Genomic DNA, 19,825 nt, shown 5'->3' with positions numbered 1-19,825 from the left:
TAAGTATCTTCATTTTCTGCAGCTACAATGTGTCCGGGTTGGTGTGATTAGCTGTTACATTGACTCACAGAGGCATCAGAGTTAAAGCTCAGTATTTATTTCAGTTATCACCTATCTATCCATCTAAACTCTATATAATCGGCTAGATGAGTTTGCCAGAACAGACTGATGCCAACGTGGTTTTCCTGTAATGACTGGACATGTGTCTCCCCTGCAGACTGTAAGTTCGTGAGGCCTGAACAAGTCCCTGGTTCTCGGTGATGTTTTCCTCAATTGTCTGGCTGGCACATGCTGGGTGCTAACTGAACACTTGCTAACTGGTAGACAATCGGTTGGACACTGAGGTTTTATCTGAAACCTGCTTGATCATCTGAAGGCGGGCTGGGTGTGGTGGAATGTTGCAAATTAACACGCAGCAAATACTGCCGTATTGAACTCTACCCTGGCACCACAGAGGATGAAAGAAATGTGGTCACAGCCCATCCTCGACGAGTTTACAACCCAGCTGAGCGGGCAGACACAAAACAAGCAGACAGCTACACAGATCACCATGTGATTAAATGTAACATGAGCGGCACAGGCTCCAGCTATCGTCTCTGCACTGGGCGGTCGGTTAGACCAGGTCCCAACAGCATTCCCTTCATTGCGATATTGGAGCTTTGACCCAGCTACATCGGGCGGTGAGATGGGACAGTGACAGGAAAGGGGACACGGAGCCCCCGAGTTCTGGAAATGTCTAGTCGTGGTTCCACAGGTGTTCGCATTTGTAAAATGTGTCAGCTGAGCACGTACTCACTGTGTCCTTTGCTGTGTGTGCCTTATGCCTCAATTCTAACAAGTAAAGAGGAAGAGGCATTTTAAAAGTGCAGCCATGTGCACACTGGGTTGAATCTGGAAACATGTGTGTTTCTGGCCCACAGAGTCTCACCCGGCTGGAAATATCACCCTGAGCTGCAAAGGACAGGTGGACAAGTAGACTCTTGAAAAGGCACCACCAGGTGCCTCTTGCCTGAAAAGCTTGTGTTTGTTTCCTCCCATCCATCTATTTCTGCAGGAAATTTCCCATCCGATATTTTTAAACTCAAAACTTGTCACTAAGGGACTGATTAAATATTTGAAAGGTGAGTTTTGCCTCCCACTGTTTTATTCTTTGACCCTCTGCCAGTGAAAGCATTCAAGCCCTTGTCCTTATGGTTTGAGGCTGAAGAGCATTGTGTCGCCTGGAAGTGGAAAGTCCCAAAGTCTTATAAAAATCTCAGCATAAATATGGGGGATAAAATTGTCCATCTTCTCAATGAGACATGTTGTGTGGACGTGTGTGCATGCGTGGCTTTTCCTAAGACTCTGCTAAGCCCCAAAGTGCCATCCCTGACAGGCAGAGAGAGGACTCTGGTTATCCACACAGATGTACTAACAAGTATATAAATATTTATTAAACTGAAATAAGTAGAAACCACAGGAATAAGTTAAACTGAAGAAAATGTATTTCTACAGGTATATATTGTTCCATTAAAAACTTCAAGGATAACTTTTATTTTTGTTTATAAAGTAATTGTTTAGAAACTTTAGCAAAAATATAGAGAAATAGAAGAAAAACGTAAAAGACCCAGATTACAACTCCTGCATTTTAGTGTACAAAATTGGCTATCACAAAATCGGGCTCAGTTGAGCGTGAAGATACAGCAAAATTCTGAAGTTGACAGATTTATCCTCAGAACTTCCCCCCGGATCTCCCCCGATGTTCCATGACTCGTTCCCCCTGGTTTTCTCTGCACAGCCCCTCAGTCTCCAACGTGAAGCTCCCCAGGCATCTGCATAAAAACCCTAACCGAAGCCTCGGCCAGAAGCCCAAGCACTGATGATGGACCTCCCAAGACCAAGGGAGACGGTCCTGTGGTCCTTCCCTGCCATGTCACCTGCCAGTTTATGGTTCTGAAATGGCCCATTTGACTGTCTTTCTGGCTAACGATACACAATCAACTAAGCCCAGTTAAGTTGTCAAATGGCTCAAATACCGGGTCTGGTCTGAGGGCCATCAGTATCCACCCCTCCAACACCCATCAGATGCACTTTGGACCCACAGACTCATGCAGACGTGAGTCACAGGCCGCCCGGAGCAGGGCTTGCCCAGGGCCTCGAGTTGGCAGTGGGCTTAGAGTGGGGCATCTGTCCCCAAACGGAAATGACCTAGTGAGGGACCCTCTAGACTGTGTGAGCTGGCTTCTTACCCCTCTGGAAATTAAGACAATCACTCCAGCCTTCTTTAACCGACACAACAAAACATCAACCTGGCAAGCCTGCAGTGACGTAGGTGGGTCCACGGTGCCCTGAGAGACAGGGCTTGGGCTGCACAGGCCCTGGACATAGCAGTTCAGAAGGTGCTGCAGCCACCTCTAAATTTTTTTGATAGTAATGCACAGACGTGATAAAACAGATCCATACATGTATTTTGATGCCAACACAACAGTGAAATACCAACGTTTTTTGTTTTTTGGGTTTTTTTTTGTGAGGAAGATCAGCCCTGAGCTAACATCCATGCTAATCCTCCTCTTTTTGCTGAGGAAGACCAGCCCTGAGCTAACATCTATTGCCAATCCTCCTCCTTTTTTTCCCCCAAAGCCCCAGTAGATAGTTGTATGTCATAGTTGCACATCCTTCTAGTTGCTGTATGTGGGACTCTGCCTCAGTATGGCCGGAGAAGCAGTGCATCAGTGTGTGCCTGGGATCCGAACCCGGGCCACCAGTAGCAGAGCACACGCATTTAACCGCTAAGCCACGGGGCTGGCCAATACCAATGTATTTTAAACAACTCTAATAAAGATTTTAAATGCCCCATGCACGCTCACACACTCACCAGCCCAGTGACCCGAGGACCTCGGCTAAGAACCATCTCACTTTCTGCCCTCGTGGGGCCCTGGAGTCCGGAGAGCAGTTTCCTTCCTCACGTTCCTACAACAGGGCTGCTCCGCCTCACGGGCCTGGGCTCACCTCTGAGCAGGTGGCTCCACAGAGATAAACACCGCACCTGCTGAAGCCACACCTGGACCACCAGACCCGGCTTTTGTGGAAAACACTCTCACTGATCAGCTCTCCAAACCTGCCATGCACACGTTTTCTCGTCGTTTGGCCGTGTCTCCATGAACACTGGAGAACGTCGTCTGCTTATGTGCGGTAACACCCCAGCGACATTGTTTTTCAGTTCCTCTGTCTTTTTTTTTAATTTAGTGTCTGCTCCTCTCATTTTTTATGGTTGTCAGTAAACTTGACTCAAAGTTTCTAAACTGCTTTGAACTTGGCTGCCAGAAAATCAGAACACGGAGCTTTACGTGCAGCAGTGACGGCGGAACCGCAGAGGGTGAGAACTGGCCGGCCGTGCTGTGCAGGGGCCACCAGCTTCCCCACTCCTGGCGTCTTCCACACGATGACTCTCCTGCGAAAGTCATCTTTGGAGAAGTGAGTGGCCCCGTGCTTCTTTTTTCTTTCAGATGACGAACTAACGCCAGATCGCAGGTTGTCGTCAAAATTACACGGTGAGCATGAGACCCAGCCTCGATCACAGGCCGTTTTCTCTGCTTCCAGGTGTAGAAACAGTCCCGAGCTTTTGCCTTCTGAAGATGCATAATAAAAGAAATTATAGTAAAGGAAATTTTTCCCAGCTTTGACAGCATAGTAGGTAAAAGCCTCGTTTTCTTCTTCAAAGAATACAAAAAAATATGAAAATGCAGCAGAATCTAACTTTTAAATATCAGTTTAGTTTGCTTTCAGAGTGTGAGAGGTAGTCAGAATAGCCTATTAGCCTGTCTACTAGCTCCTTTTACAAGTGAGGAGACTCTCAGCCTGAGGGGTAAATGACAACGCCAGGGTCACAGGGTCCCATGGCAGGGCTGCCATGAAACCTAGATTCCCAAGGCTCTTTTCCTTGGCTACCGTGCGTTAAAAATAAGAGGAGATCGTGTCACTTAATAACTGAGCACCTATGTCAGAGAGGGGAGTTTAATTAGCCCCCCTAGTATTACGTTTAGGGAAAGCGTTCCTAGTAACTGTGGCAACACTGCGGATACTCTGTTCAGTGTGCCACGCTCATAACTCAATGCTCCCCTCTCACCTGTCTCCAAAGTGCATTGGGAATTACAAAAAGGCCCTAACGAGAGATTAGAGAACAGGAAAAAAGACTAAAGAACAGAGAATATACAGCAATTTTTAATGAAAGACCAGGACCACACCTTTTGGTATTTTTATTAATACCTCTGGTTTTGTGTCAAAGGAGTCAGAGACTGAGGGCAGTGAGGCCTGGCAAATCCCCCCTCCATGTGGGGCTTCAGGTGATCCCAGGAGGACACTCTTGATTATTTAAAGAGCCACTTTAATTAGTTATCCTTCTCTGTTCATTTTAGAAGCAAACTTCAACCTTAGTCCCATTCACCAATTTACTCCTCAGATTCTCATTTCTGCTGAATACTCGGTTAAAAACAGGAGTTCTTTATTTTGTTTTCCTTTAAATTCCTTCATTTTCTTCTCTTCTACCTAAAAAACAGAAACAAGCCATTTTGAAGGGCAATGCAGTCTTTCAGATCCTGACTTTTTCTCAAGATTCATAACTTTTTGCGTGCTGATTTCTCCCCTATCTGTGGTCAGGGCTACCTTTGTAAGCGGACAACAGGTGCAGCCCTTCTCAAAACATTTGACGACCCTGCCTTGCCCCCTGGGGCAGAAAACTCCAACCTCCTCAGGGTGGCAACGAAGTTCGCCTCCAGATCTGCCTCCCAGCCTCAGGCCCCTCCACGGCCACCCTGACTGCCCAGGGCCACTCAGGTGGACTCGCCGGCCCCTCCCAGCCACAGCCCAGGTGACCTCTGCTGTCTGCACTCTCGGGACTCTTCCAGGCCCCTATCTCTGGACCTGTCACCCCCTCGGCACTCTCACTGAAGGAAGGACCTTGATCTTGCACAAAGTGGACATGTGACAATGACGACCCAGTGACCTTGAGGCCCAGCTGACCATGGCTGCAGCGAGAAGCACTTTCCATCTCGAGTCCCTTCCTCCCACCAGGCTCACCCCAGGGCTGTCTCTGCCCAGGTTTCTCCTCTCAAAAAGCAAAGGTCTGGTTTACCAAATCACACCAAATGTGAGTGATTCAACGCCTTTAGCTTCTCCTGAAAATGTCACCCGTTTGAGAGGGAGTCAGAGGAGACAGAATAGTCCAGGAAAACGCGAGCATCCAGGCAGAGGGGAGGTCCTGGAGAGGTGGCCCCGCGCCCCGTGAAGGCAGGCTCACTGGCTCCCCACCTGTGATGGGCTTCCAGGAGGCGCGGGGAATGAGAGAGCTCATCGCAAGGCACCGCGTGCCATCCCCCCGCGTCTTTTCCCTGGGTAAAGAAAGAATGCCTTTCTTTTTCCCCGTCAGCAACAGAGCGTGCGGCCTCACGCTTCCACTGCGTGGGATTAGGAATATGTTTTCGTGTACCGTCTCACTCAATCCTCCTACCACCTTAGGAAGTAGTCGCAGATCTTACTTCCTTTATTTCCATAAGAAAAGTGAGCTTCAGAGAAGTTCAGGGGCTTACCCAGATCCCGGTGACGGCCAGGGAGAAGGAGAACTCGGATTCCCTAACTCCGAGAGCACTTCCCTCTCCAAGTTTCTCTGCGTGGCACTTTTAGTTTGTCAGGAAACGACAGACGGTACCCCACTACCACCCTCAACTGGAAGACGCTGTTAGCATCCCATCCTCAGAGCCAGTGTTTTCTGTTGATCATACAACCTCTAACAGAAAGAAAAGAAGGTAATTGACTTTTCCCGCTCTGTATGCTTTAAATTTTAAAAAACTAAGATTTCTTTCTCAGAGCTCCTTTCTGACACCACCCTATAGTGTGGGACCAATTTTAGGAAATCACTGAAGTTGTGCCCGTGTCTGGAGTGGATGGTCATGAAAGAGGCACACCCTGTTAGGCCACACAGTCACCCCTCCTTGGAAAGTTCTGTGCCTCTCACCGCTCCTGGAGGGAAACCATGCCCAAAATGCTCAGTCAGAGCCCAGTCTGCCCAGTTAGAAGACGAAGTGTGCGTGAGAGGAAGCAACAGGCACGGTGAACACAGTGAAGCTGCTTATTTCTCCCCAAGTCACCACCTGGACTTAATCCACCGTGCCAGTCGGCAGCAAGTCTGTAACGGAGCCTGAGGTGGGCGGCTTCCGAGTCAGGAATCCACCCTTCTCAGGACAAGGTGGCCCACTGGCCAGGCAGGCACTCTACTGGGGGGATGGAGGGCGGGCGCCACTGAGGTCTCCCAGACAGGCCAGCCCCCAGTCAGCACAACCAGGGTCATTCCACGCATTCACTCCCTTGTTCATTCAGCAAACAGTCAGTGCCTGCTGTATGCCTTGCACTGTGCTGAACCTCCAAACCTTTCAGTAGGGAAGGCAGACGTCAATCAAATCATCTCTCTAAATTAATATAATATAATAACAAATTAAGAATAGTCTACACAAAAGCGATGAACCCTCTTGGTGACGGAGAATTTGCAGAGCTCCGAGCCCTGTTGCAAGACAGCAAACTCAAGGCCCAGAAGAGAACAAGGCACCTGCTTCTTAAAAAACCGGCTGGAATCAGAAGTAAAACATCCTAGTGGTGACACTGGCTGTGTGTGGTCTGGACAGAACCGTACCATCCAGCCCCAACAGAAGAGACGGGGTGGGTAGTACAGCTCCTAAAAATCACAGATTTGGATTCAGCCATCAGTCCACGCTGAGTTCCACTGTCAACAACCAACCTCGAGCACAAAGCCAGAGCCCTGTTTAGACCGACCAGCTTCTCCTCTAGAGCTGGAGGCCTTGCCTCTGTAGGTCCCGCCCTGCCTCGAGTGGGAGAGATGGCCCAGGGGGCTGCCCCCTCCCGTGTACCCACCCGCCACGTGCACGGTCCACACCCAGAGCTCAGACGCTCCCTCTGAGTTATTCTTGGCTGCCATTCTAGGGCCATCGCACGGAGCCTTCCCGTGCTGTTGGGGGACGTGTCCTGCCTGGCCCGGCACTAAACTCTGCTTAGAGAGGTCGAGAGTCTTTGTCTTTCCCACAACAAGGAAAAATAAGATGCTTGAGAGAGGGGTCAGGGCAGGCTTTCCTGAAGCAGGGAGACCTGAGCTAAGATGGAAAGAAGATGGAAGTGTTTACCCCAGGGGTTCAGTGGTACCCGGAGTATTTCAGGAAGAAGGAACATCAAGGCTCGCACATTACGCAGTGAGGGGAGTGGGATGAGAAGGGGTGCAGGAGTTAAGTACGGGTCAGGTCACTGTGGCCTTAAAATGTAGGGTGACCATAGAAGATGTCCAAACCAGAACACTGCTGAGAACGTGAGGGGACCCTTGCAATCACAGTGCTGGGGCAGTGGGCAAAACCAGGCGACTGACTCAGGCACGTCGTGGTGAGTGGCCACCTTGCTGAAAGGCACATCGAGGATTTGGGTCATTATCCTAAGAGCAACGGGCATAGAAGGATGTTGGGCGTGGAGAGCGTCATGATCCATATGCGTTTAGTGGGTGTTCAGCAAAGCCTGTGACTGCAAACATCCCCGCACCTTCCACCCCCGTCACTGCTAGGAGCCCATCACTGGGGGTTCCCTCCAGCTCTGTAGGAACCCCCGGGCTGACCCCACTCACCACCTGCTCACAGCCCCCAAGCATGTGCATCTCCTGGTGCCTTTGCAGTGCCTCACTCAGCCCACACCATCACCAACCTGAAAGTGCATCATTATCTCACAGTGGTGTTGTGGAAATCTCCAGGCAACCAGATCTTATCTTTCCACACTGATGGTGAAGTTTGCTCTCAGGCTGTGTTTCTCAGCAGTTTTGTTGGCAGTTTTGGCAAGGTAGCTCTTTGCAGTGAAGAACCATTTCATGCATCGCAGGAGGCTTCCCACCTGGCCTCCCTGGCACTCAGTGTCCAGGAGCCGACAGTCAAAAGTCCCGCTCCCCGTTCCATACGCCCAGGGAGGGACAGCACCTCCAGAGACAGCCACTGGTCTAAGGTGTACTTTGCACCCTCCGATAGCTCATGACTGTGGTGGTCAGCGGGAAGCAGAGCCTGGTGCACAGCGTGGACCCTTGAGGTGGGGGATGAGGAAGTGAGTGTTGGGAGGAGGGAGGCATCTGGGGCAGGTTTTACCTGTAAGGATATCACACATCCTAAAGGCTTGCACTCAACATCCTGGGTAGAAACAGCATTAGATCCTTGCTGGCCACTTTGGTGCCTTAATACAGAAATGCGTGTGACTTGGGCGTCTAAAACACTAAATGCCATTTGTGAGGTTTTTGAAAGGAAAGCCAAAGAAGAGATGAGGCACTGGAGGATTCCAGCTTCATGTGGAAGAAACTGCTTTGCTTGAAGGGACCTGGGAGGGGTAGGAGCAGAAAAGGACGAGACAATGAGGTGTCACCCTTGAGCTCAGGCTCTGCCCTCGTGCTCACTGCTGGAGTCAAAGCAGCACTGGCAGCACCTTGGACGGGAGCCAGCAGCTGCTTTGGAGCAGTAACTGCACCATTTAGGGCTAATTTATATCAAGAGACGAGAAGAATGAAGCACAAGATTGCAGAGCGTGGGTTGCGGAAGCCAAATAGAGTTGAAGTTGTGTTGAAAGGTTCGCTCTGTTTTTATCCTTCTCTTTTGCGGGAAATAATGCACAGTCTGCACTAATCCCAAGGATTCTGGACCAAAAGGAGAGAGTGGAGCAGATGTAAAAGGCATCATGCAGTCGAGGTCACCATGCTCTCCAAGCTGTTAATCTTCAGCCTTTTGGTTTCAATTTATGCACTTTGTTAAATCAGCCTGCCACGTAAAACATTGAAGTTATCACTTCCAAGGCTTTCCTGTCCTTAAAAAAGTACAGAAATCTCATCAGTGATTTATCAGCTAATCTGCTGATCAGTTAATCAGTTGATCTGTTCTCCCTGAACTTAACCAAATATTGAGTGAATGTTGGAGTCCATCTTATTTATACTCTGGAAAATACTTTGAAAAGTAATCCAGTACATTTACAAAAATATCATGCTACATTCCACCCCACTTCTGGCGTGTATTTTTTAAAAAACTGCTTTCAATATTCAATCTCAATTCCAATTTCTAATTCAGCATGTGAGGAGCTTGGCAGTCATCACTCCTGTCTTCACAACAAGAAAAAGCTGAACAAACAGAAAATCCAAAACTCGTGTTAGATTCATCAGAGAATTGAGGTCAGAGGGCAAACCACTGCCCCCAAAATTCGAGAGACAGACAGGCTGATGCAGAGAATCACAGCTTACAGGAGCAGAAACCTTTGTGGGACTAGTGCTGGTGTATGAAAACCTGAGCTGTAATTGAATAACTGACAGAGGTTTATTGTGGACAAATTTGAGAGTTAAAAACTAGGGGGACCCAGTCCTGGGGGGGGCCTCACATTTATGTGACTTTTACCTCCAAGAGTGGACAAGGTTCTCATAGCGAATACCAGAGAAAAATTCCTTTGTGCTTCTAACAAGGGAAGGAGAAAACGAATCATTTTGAAATACTCCAGAACATTCTGTTCTTAACAAGGTCTGCCTCAGGGGAAACCAGTTAACCAGAGCCTAACATGCTGGGATTTTATCAGAGCCTACCCTACCTGGGGGCAGGGAAACTCCAGCCCCCTGTAGCCATCTAGTCCCACTTTCAGGGAAGAAAAAACTGAGAAGCACTAGTGAAGTTCATGGTCCAGAGGCAAAGGCTCACTGCTGGACTGAGAGCTGCTCCTAGGACTGTAAATGCTCCCCCTCCCCACACCTCACCACTGCCACAGCAGCAGGGCTCCTGTAGAACAAACGTGATAACTGAAGGAACAGTTCGTCTCAGGCCTTATTTAAGAAGAAGTCTCTAGGGAAACCCAAAGACAACACAGCAAGAAATAAACAAGGGCAGCAGAAGAAATGTTAGCCTCTGACACCCACAGCCTCAGCCACAGGAAACACAGCCTCACCCCAGCCAGATAAACATAAAAACCAATACTAAAGGCCTGTTTACCTCAGTTCTTTTTACCCAGTATATCATGTCCAACTTTCAACAAAAAAATACAAAGCATGCTAAAAGACAAAAACCACAGTTTGAAGAGGCTAACCAAGCATCAGAAACAGACTCAGACAGGACAGAGATGCTGGAATTATCAGACCTGGAAATTAAAACAAATATGATTAATACACTAAGGAGAAACATGGGCAACACGCAAGAACACATGGGTAATATGAGCAGAGAGTGGAAATTCTAAGAAAGAAGCAAAAGGAAGTGCTAGGGGGTTAGACACCATTAACAGAAACGAACACTTTGGACGGACTCATCAGTAGACTGGACACGGCTGAGGAAAGAATCAGTGAGCTCAAAGAAATGTCCATAGCAAATCCTCAAACTGAAATGCAATGAGAAAGAAGAATGAAAAAGATGGAACAGAATACCCAAGAACTGTGGTACAACTCCAGATAGTGTAACGTATACATAATGGAAATACCAGAAGGAGAAGAAAGGAAAGAGAGAAAGGAACAGAAGAAACATTTAAAGCAATAATGACTAAGAATTTTCCAAAATTAATGATGGGCACCAAAGACACAGGAAGCTCTGAGAACACCAAGCAGAATAAGTACCAAAAAAATTCACACCAAGACACATCACATTCACACTTCAGAAAATCAAACACACAGAGAAAACCTTGAAAGTAGCCAGAGGGAAAAACACCTTTGTATAGATGAGTAAAGATAAGAATTACGCTCCACTTCACTTCAGAAACCACGCAAGCAAGAAGAGAGTGGAGTGAAATATTTAAAGCGTTGAAAGAAAAAACCCACCAATCTAGAATTCCATATCCAGCAAAATTAACCTTCGAAACCAAAGGAAAAACAAAGCAGTGCTTAGAGGGAAATTTATAGCATTGAATGCATAAATTAGAAAAGAACAAAGATCTAAAATCAGTCATTTAAGCTTCCACTTTAGGAAGCTAGAAAAAGAGAGCAAATGAAATCCAAAGTAAACACAAGAAAATAAATATAAAAACTAGAGCAAAAATTAATGAAATGCAAAAACAGGAAATCAATAGAGACAAATCAATTAAACCAAAAGCTGATGTTTCACAAAAATCAATAAAATTGATAAACTTCTAGGCAAGTTAACTAAGAATAAAAGAGAGAAGACACAAATTACTAATACCAGAAATGACAGAGGGGCCATCACTACTGATCCCATGGACATTAAAAGGATAACAAAAGATTATTATGAACAACTCTATACCCACAAATTTGATAACTTAGATGAGATGAAGCAATTCCTTGAAAGACACAATCTACCAAAACTCACACAAAGAGAAATGGATAATCTGAATAGGCCCATATCTATTAAAGAAATGGAATCAATAACTAATAACCTTGCCAAACAGAAAGCACCAGGCCCAAATGGGTTCACTGGTGAATTCTACCTAACATTTAAGAAAAAAATTATACAAATTCTCTACAATCTTTTCCAGAAAATAGAAGTAGAGGGACTACTCCTAACTCACTCTATGAGGCCAGCATTGCCCCAATTCCAAAACTAGACAAAGACATAGTAAGTAAAGAAAACTACAGGCCAATATCTCTCATGATACAAAAATACGCAACAAAATATTAGAAAATCAAATCCAACAACATATAAAAAGAATTAAACACCACAAACAAGTGGGATTTATTCCAGGTATGCAAAGATGGTTCAACATTTGAAAATACATTAATATAATCTATCCCTTCAACAGGCTAAAAATCATATGATCATATAAAGCAAATGCAGAGAAAGCATTTGACAAAACCCAATACCCATTCGTGATAAAAACTCTCAACAAAGTAGGAATTGAGGGGAACTTCTTCAATTTAATAAAGAACATATAGAAAAAAATTTTACAGCTAATATCATACTTAATGGTGGGAAACTAGATGCTTTCCCGCTAAGATCAGGAAAAAGACAAAGATGTCCCCTCTCACCACTGCTTTTTAACATCATGCTAGAAGTCCTAGCTAATGCAATAAGACAAGAAACGGAAATAAAAGGTATATCGATGGCAAATAAAGAAATAAAACTGTCTTTGTTCACAAATGACATCATTGTCTATGTAGAAAATCAGAAAGAATCAACAACAAAAAACTTCCTGAAACCAGTAAGTGATTACAGCAAAGTTGTGGGATACAAGGTTAATATACAAAAGTCAATTGCTTTCTTACATACCAGTAATGAATAATTGTAATTTGAAATTAAAAATACAAAATACCATTTACCTTAGCACCCAAAAAATGGGAACACTTAGATACATATCAAACAAAATATGTACAAGATCTATATGAGGAATACTACAAAACTCTGATGAATGAAATAAAGGGAGAACTAAATAAATGGAGAGATAGTCCATGCTCACAGATAGGAAGACTCAATATTGTCAAGATGTCAGTTCTTCCCCAATTAATCCATAGATACAATGCAATCCCAATCAAAAGCAATTATTTTGTGGATATGGACAAACAGGTTCTAACATTTATATGGAGAGGCAAAAGATCCAGAATAGCCAACACAATATTGAAGGAGAAGAACCACATCAGAGGACTAACACTACCTGACTTCAAGACTCACTGTAAAGCTACAGAAATCAGAACAGTGTGGTATTTGTGAAAGAATAGACAAATAGATCAGTGGAAGAGGACAGAGAGCCCAGAAATAGACGCACACAAATACTAGTCAACTAGTCTTTTAAAAAAGTAATTCATAAAGACAGATAGTCTTTTCAGCAAATGTTGCTGGAACAACTGTACATCCACATGCAAAAAAAGTGAATCTAGACACAGATCTTACACCTTTCACAAAAATTAACTCAAAATGGATCATAGATCTAAATGTAAAATGCAAAACTATAAATCTCCTAGAAGATAACGTAGGAGAAAATCTAGGTGACCTTGGGTTTGCTGATGACTTTTTAGATACAAGAACAAAAGCAAAATCCAAGAAAGAAAAAATTGGTAAGTTAGACTTTATTAAAATTAAAAACTTCTGCTCTGTGGAAGGTACTATTAAGAAAATTAGAAGACAAGCTGGGAGAAAAATATTTGTAAACCACCTATCTGATAAAGGACTAGAATCCAAAATATACAAAAAATTTTTCAAACTCAACAATAAGAGGGCCAGCCCCTTGGCTTAGCGGTTAAGTGTGCGCGCTCCGCTACTGGCGGCCCAGGTTCGGATCCCGGGCACACACCGACCCACTGCTTCTCCAGCCATACTGAGGCCAAGTCCCACATACAGCAATTAGAAGGATGTGCAACTATGACATACAACTATCTACTGAGGCTTTGGGGGGAAAAAAAAGGAGGAGGATTGGCAATAGATGTTAGCTCAGAGCTGGTCTTCTCAGCAAAAAGAGGATTAGCATGGATATTAGCTCAGGGCTGATCTTCCTAACACACACACACACACACACACACAAAAACAATAAGAAAACAAACAATATAATTTGCAAAAATTGGCAAAAGTTCTGAACACACACTTAAGCAAAGAAGATATGCAAATAGCAAACAAGCATATGAAAAAATGCTCCTCATCATATGTCATCAGGGAAATGCAAATTAAAACAATGAGATACCACTACACATCTACCAGAATGGCCAAAATCTGGAACACTGACAACACCAAATGCTGGTGGGGATGTGGAACAACAGGAACTCTCATTCACTGCTAGTGGGAACGCAAGATGGTGCAGCCACTTTGGAAGAGTTTGGCAGTTTCCTACAAAGCTAAACATACTCTTATAATACACTCCAGCAATTATGCCCCTAGGTATTTACCCAAATGAGTTGAAAACTTATGTCCACACAAAAACCTGCCCATGAATGTGTACAGCAGCTGTATTCATTATTGCCAAAACTTGAAAGCAACCAAAATGTCCTTCAATAGATGAATGAATAAATAAACTGTGGTCCATCCAGACAATGGAATATTATTCAGTGCTAAAAAGAAATGAGCTATCAAGCCTCGAAAAGACATGGCAGAACCTTAAATGCATATTGCTAAGTGAAAGAATCCAATGTGAAAAGGCTACATACCGTATGATCCCAACCATGTGACATTCTGGGAGAGACAGAGCGGTGGGGACAGTGCACTCCGGATGCCAGTTAGTAACACTGGCTCATCGGCTTTACCAAGGCGCCCCAGCAGCGCAAGATGCTAATAACGGGAAAACCGTGTGTGGAGGGTGAGGGGATGCACTCCGTTTCTCTGTGAACATGTAACTGCTCTAAAAACTGAGGTCCGTTTAGAAAACCACAGCGTTCCAGACGTGTCTTACACATCACCGCCTGCTTGCCTTCCTCTGGGGAACCCCTGAGGAACAGGTCCCTCCAGGCGTCTCTGCAGCCTCTGGGCCAGGCTCAGCTGAGAGTCACGTTAACAGGAGGTCAGAGGCGACTCAGCCAGTCACGTCAGCGTTTAAGCCTAAAGGCCAGCACGGCTATGATCAAGAGCCCCACATTTCAAAGTGAGGTGCTAGACCACCGACAGAGGATTTGCAGGAGAGTGACCCGCAGGGTCTGCAAGTGTCGGCCCAGAACGACCTCCAGGCCAAGTGAGAGGAGGAGGCGGCACGCAGGCAGGACTCAGAGCCTCGTACCCATGTGCGCCACAGCTCCCTTCTCATAGGGGCCAGAGGTGCTTCCCCCTCGGACCACGTGAAGCGGCCTCCAGACCCAACTCGGGAGCTTGGCCTGCATCCTCTGAGGGAGGCAGGAGAGGCTCTGACTCAGCCTGGAGTGTCTGAAGGTGAGAGCGCAGCTGGCGGACTGCCCCGACTGCAGATCCTGGAGAGGAAGGCTGCTGACGGCAGTCTGCTTCCCCCACCGGCAAAGCAAGGGTGGATTTTATTTTCCTTAGCCAGATGTCGATTCCCATGGACCATCTTGAAACTCTGTCTCCCAAGAGGACCATCTGGAGAGGAAAGGTGATCCCAGTAGAAGGGAAGCCTGTGGGAGCTGCAGGCATCCTGAGAAGCATCCTCTGCACGGAGGGGCCTACAGCTGAGGCGTCTCCAGCAATGCTGGGCCAGGGAAGGCCAGAGGAGCTCCCAAGAACAACCCTTGCTGTGCCAGCGGGCAGGGCTGCCTGACCCTGGAGCATGCAGGCTGCGGTGGTGAGGGGGCAGGAAGTGCAGCAGAGAGAGAAGAGACTCCCCCCACTGCTGTGCACAGCTCCTAGCCCAGGTTCACGGCCTGACACAGGACTGGGCTGGGGGGAAGAGATGTTTTCAATTCAAGGAAGTCAAGAGGCTTGCTCCCCCCTGGTCCTGGGCTGTTTAATATCTGGAAAAGAGACCATGGCCAGGCTGGACAACCAGGGTCTGGCAGGGCTGCAGCTGTAAGGCAGGTTTGCTCTCAAGAATCCATCTCACTGGGTAGGTCGGTTATGGTTGAAAACAGGAGGGGTTGGAAACCAGCCAGGCAGACGTGCAGCCCAGACATCACTGACTCGTCCTGATGCCAGGGCCCGGGCTGTGTCCACATCCACCCGCAGCACAGAGCCGGCGGTAGGGCAGAGAGGGGCACATCCCCAAGGCTGCACGTCCGTCACATCTGTACACTTTAAAAAACGCTCGTGACGGCTTCCCACCGCTGATATTTGAGTCTATCTTCACATTGTCTTGAGAAGTAGGCCAAGCACATATTAGGAATTCACCTCCACAGGGAACGCATTCTTGTGTGACGAGCACACATTGGGCACCACCTGTATGCCACAACGTACCCCGATTAAGGGGATGCCAAGGGGCCAGGATGCTGTGTGCCTGTGGGAGCTGGGAACAAGCATAGAAGACATGCTCTAAGTTTGCTTCTAGGAACCCATGAGGCACGAGGCCAGGGTCCAGGCTCAGAAGGGCGCTCCCCTGACTACCTGCTGATCCCCCATCACAGCTGGGAGCACCCCAGCTTAAAAAAGGGGGAGAAGGAAGTAAACTGTTTATTGAAGTCTAGCATCCAGGCTTTTAAGACACAAAAGGAGGGACACAGGCAAATGGTGAGCTTCTTCATAGGTACAAGTTAAAAATGGCCTTGTGGGGGGTAGGGGCGTCTCCTCCACCCAAGCAGGCGTGTCCTCAGAACTACTCACCTGGACTCTGGATGGGGCAGAGGGACCAGAACAACCTGAGAGTCACATGTATTCGAAGCTTCCTTCCTCTTCTGGAAAGTAGAGAGTACCCAGCACAATATTTCACTCTCTTCCAACCACAAAGCCCCAAGGCTTCCTCTTGCCGAATCAACGGGTTTCCCGGCTTCTGATCTGTGGCGACAGCACAAGAGTAGCTGCTAAGCTTCCACCACTGGAGATCTGATCCTCTCCACTCGGAGCTCAGCCTGGAAAAAATGGGGAAGCCTCAGGTGTGGGAGTGCCAGGAAGCATGTGCTGTGTGGGCCATGGGTGCCAGCAGAAGGGGTGTCCAGGAGGGAGGTGGGGAGAGCAGCTGAAAAGTGCCTCACCGGGCCCGCCCCTCCCCCCTCCGGGGTGCCTCGGAACACAGGCTGGTGCAGGCACCGAGGGTGGGTGTGGCCGGAAGAGGCCTGAGGAGCAGGAGGCAGAGGTGTGGCCCTGGTGACCAGAGCCCAGGAAGGGACCAAGGCTTCCACAGAGCCTCAGCACAGCTCAATCAGGGGGCTGCCACACCTTAGTGGGGCCAGTGTTGTTGCCAGCAACACCACCGCCAGCCCTACCACATCAGGCACCCGCAGAGGAGCCCCTCTACTCCCTGCCCTGAGGACGCATAGGCTCCCCTGCAAGGGGAAGTGGAAAAATTCCTGGAGGAGCGGGCATTCACCCGAAAGGGACAGAGTAACCTCTCGTTGACAAATGTAAGTCCCACCCATCCCAACATCAGTGGGATCCTGAACAAGGTAAGGACAGATGGAATATAAAGAATCCTTTCTTGTGCATTCCATTCTATTGTGCAGCTCAACTCCTGTTCAGTTCTGATTTTATCTCCACTGGGTCAAGACTGTCTTCCAGGGTCTCGGGCCGCCCGTGCTGGCCACACGTCTTGATCTTTCTGATGCTCTCAGCACGTTGTTCCTGGGAACCCATCCCGATCTCTCATCCCGACCACCCTTCAGTCACATTCGGACGTTCACTCCTCCAAGCTCCACGCTCCTCCTCCTGTTTGCCTGCATCTTGTTACTGTCACACAGTTTTCTGCGTCATCTACCCCCATCTGCTGGACTCTGGACTCCTGTGTCTGCCCTGCTCCCAGTGCAGCGACGCTTGGAGAGTAGGCCCTCAGCAAGACACTGATGCACGCGGTGACGGTGCATGCTTGATTCCTGCAGCCGCTCTGAGGCGGAAGGGCAGGCACCGCGGTTCTCACTTACAAGTGGACACACAGCTCAGAGAAGTTCACTGGCTTGTCCAGCGTCGAAGAGTGAGTAAAAGAAATGTGGGTCAAGTAGGACACCGAGCCCATTAGCTTCCGGACACCAAACTGCATACCTAGAGCTCTCAGAGCTTGGTCTCTAATACTGTCCCCACCAGATGGAAAGAAAGACCACAGATAGATGATAGACAGACAGGTAGATGGACAAACGTTAGACGGATGAAAGAAAGACACTGATGAATATTTTGGGGGAAGGGAGTGGTCAGAGAGGACACAAATGATAAAGCCAGTGACGTAAACTTTAGTCGCTGAATCTCAGTAAGGGGTAAAAGGGTGTTCTTTGAACTCTTCTTATTCTAACTTTTGTGTAAGTTTGAAATTATTTTCAAATAAGTTAAAATCACAACAAAAATAACGTGTTTCATTTTTCATTTCTGTGCTTTTCCATTGGCTGGGTAACAACAGGCTCTCAGGCCACACTCATCCTTCGGATGTTAAGGTGACAGCCTTCTGGGGGCAGCATGCAGGTCTCAGGCCCCCGGAACCGCACCCATCGCCCTGTGGCTGCCGGTCTGCAGAGAGAACGACTTTCCCGGTTTTACACTTAAGGCATGACCCCGCGGCCACGCTGAGTGCGCCCCCCACCAAAACGCGCTCCAATTTTCTTAATTTTCAGTTGCCCCAACCCAACCCCACTGGCTTCAAAGGCAGCCCACCCACCCACTGGGTTTCCTGCCACCTTTGGGGGCGTCTTTTGGTTATTATTTAACAAAGACGACACCACCAAGTGCAAACCCACGGGTTCACGCCTGGCGCCCCGTCTCCCTCTTCGCAGTGGTCGCTCTCCCCCTGACGGCTCCGCTAGGAGTGGGGCGGGCACCGCGCCCCCCGCGTGCACCTGTGCGCACCCCCTCACCCGCTCCTCCTGCTGAGGAAGGGGCGGGGGGAGCGCGGTGGGAGCGGAGACGTGGGAGAGGCGAGGCGTGGCGAGCAGCGAGAGAGGAGGGGGAACCGGGTCACCGGGAGGACGAGGGAGGAGGGGGTACGGGGTCGAGAGGAGGCGGTGGAGGGGGCGGGGCCGGGCCGCGGGGGGCGGAGCGGCGGCGGCGGCTGCGGGGCGCGCGCCGCGCGGGGACCGGGAACCCGGGAGCGGAGGGCGCGGGGCGGGAGCGTGTCGCTGCGCACAGGCGGGCGGCCGGTTGGTGCGCGGAGGCGGGATGAGGGCGCCCGGGCTGCTGCCGCCCGCGCTGCTGACCTGCTGCTGGCTGCTCGCCCCGGTGAGTGCGCCCCGGACCCCCACTCCCTCACCCCGGACCCGCGTCTCCCCCCAGAGAGGAGCGCTCCGTGCCCCGGGCTGCGCTTCCCTCCCGAGTCCGGGCGCGGGGCGGGCGGGGCGCGGGGCCGGAGGCGCAGGACTGGCCAGGGCGCGGGGCTGGGGGCCCAGGGCTGGCCCGGGGTCTTCGGGGAGAGGGAACAGGTCCCCGGGGGCGTGCCGGACCCTCCCCAGCGGAGCCGAAGAAGCGACCAGAGTTGACACGCGGGTGGGAAGACGCATGTGCCCTCTCCCCCGGCACCGACCGTCCTGGATTTGCCGGGACGGGATCCGTTTCTTCCCCGACGCTCTTCGGAGAGGAGCTGGATCCGCCGCCTCCTCCCGGGGCGCGTGGCCGGCGAGGCCCGTGGGTCCAGGGGCGCGGGAGCCGGGGACGGGCCGGCCACCTGCGCAAGCTCCGCACTTCGGGGAAATGGGTTTGCTTCGTCATTAGTGACTTCTCCTTCCGCTCCTGGTGCCTGTCACTGGTTTCATATGTTTTAGTGCGTGTCAGAGGCAGATGCGATGTGGAGAAAGTTTCCTTTTGGAAGTATTCAGCTTTGATTTTTCTGTGATTATTTAAGATCACTGAAGGAAATTATATACTGAATGGAAGTTGGTTAAATGAGAGCATTACTAGATTATTTAATTCTCAAAAATTCTTCCTTTTATTTAAAGACCTCTTAGAAACAAGTTCGAACCTTATTTCTTGCTTCCTCCCTCACGAACTGGAGACTGCTCTGTGTGTACACGTCGTGTTTTGTGTGTGCATATCCAGCCAGGATCGCCGTCTCTGTTGATTCATCTCCCCCTGAAGGTTGTGAAGCCAAGGATGGAGCTATTTGGGGAAAGTAGTAATTGCTGAGGATATTTCAGCATTTGGGAGGGCATGCACCTGCGCCCTCCTAGTCGTATGTGCCTAGCAGGTTCTCCTCCTTCAGAAGGCTGCTGTGACAATAAGAACCTTGCTACTAATTTTAATGCTTTGAAAGCGCTAGTTTGTTAAAAGTACCAGGAATTATTGTGGTTAATGCTGCTTTAATTTCTAAGATATCCCCAAATAAGTCATCGCTCTGCACATTCCAAGAATGTCAGGTATTACAGTGTCCTTTA

The 19,825-nt window shown here is 48.7% G+C and overlaps 1 protein-coding gene across 1 annotated transcript in view; it reads left to right on the top strand.

The window, feature by feature from the left end:
- The first annotated feature begins 18,617 nt into the window (after window positions 1-18,617).
- VIPR2 (vasoactive intestinal peptide receptor 2) overlaps window positions 18,618-19,825 on the top strand; it is a 75,953-nt gene continuing 74,745 nt past the window's right edge. Inside the window, exon 1 of the mRNA XM_058534337.1 lies at window positions 18,618-18,677. Coding sequence (XP_058390320.1) covers window positions 18,618-18,677 — 60 coding nt within the window. The remainder of the gene's footprint in view (window positions 18,678-19,825) is intronic.

The sequence above is a fragment of the Diceros bicornis genome, chromosome 3 (assembly GCF_020826845.1).
Source record: "Diceros bicornis minor isolate mBicDic1 chromosome 3, mDicBic1.mat.cur, whole genome shotgun sequence".
NCBI lineage: Eukaryota > Metazoa > Chordata > Mammalia > Perissodactyla > Rhinocerotidae > Diceros > Diceros bicornis.
The sequence above is the reverse complement of the archived record's forward strand: the minus strand, read 5'-3'. Positions and strand labels throughout refer to the sequence as shown.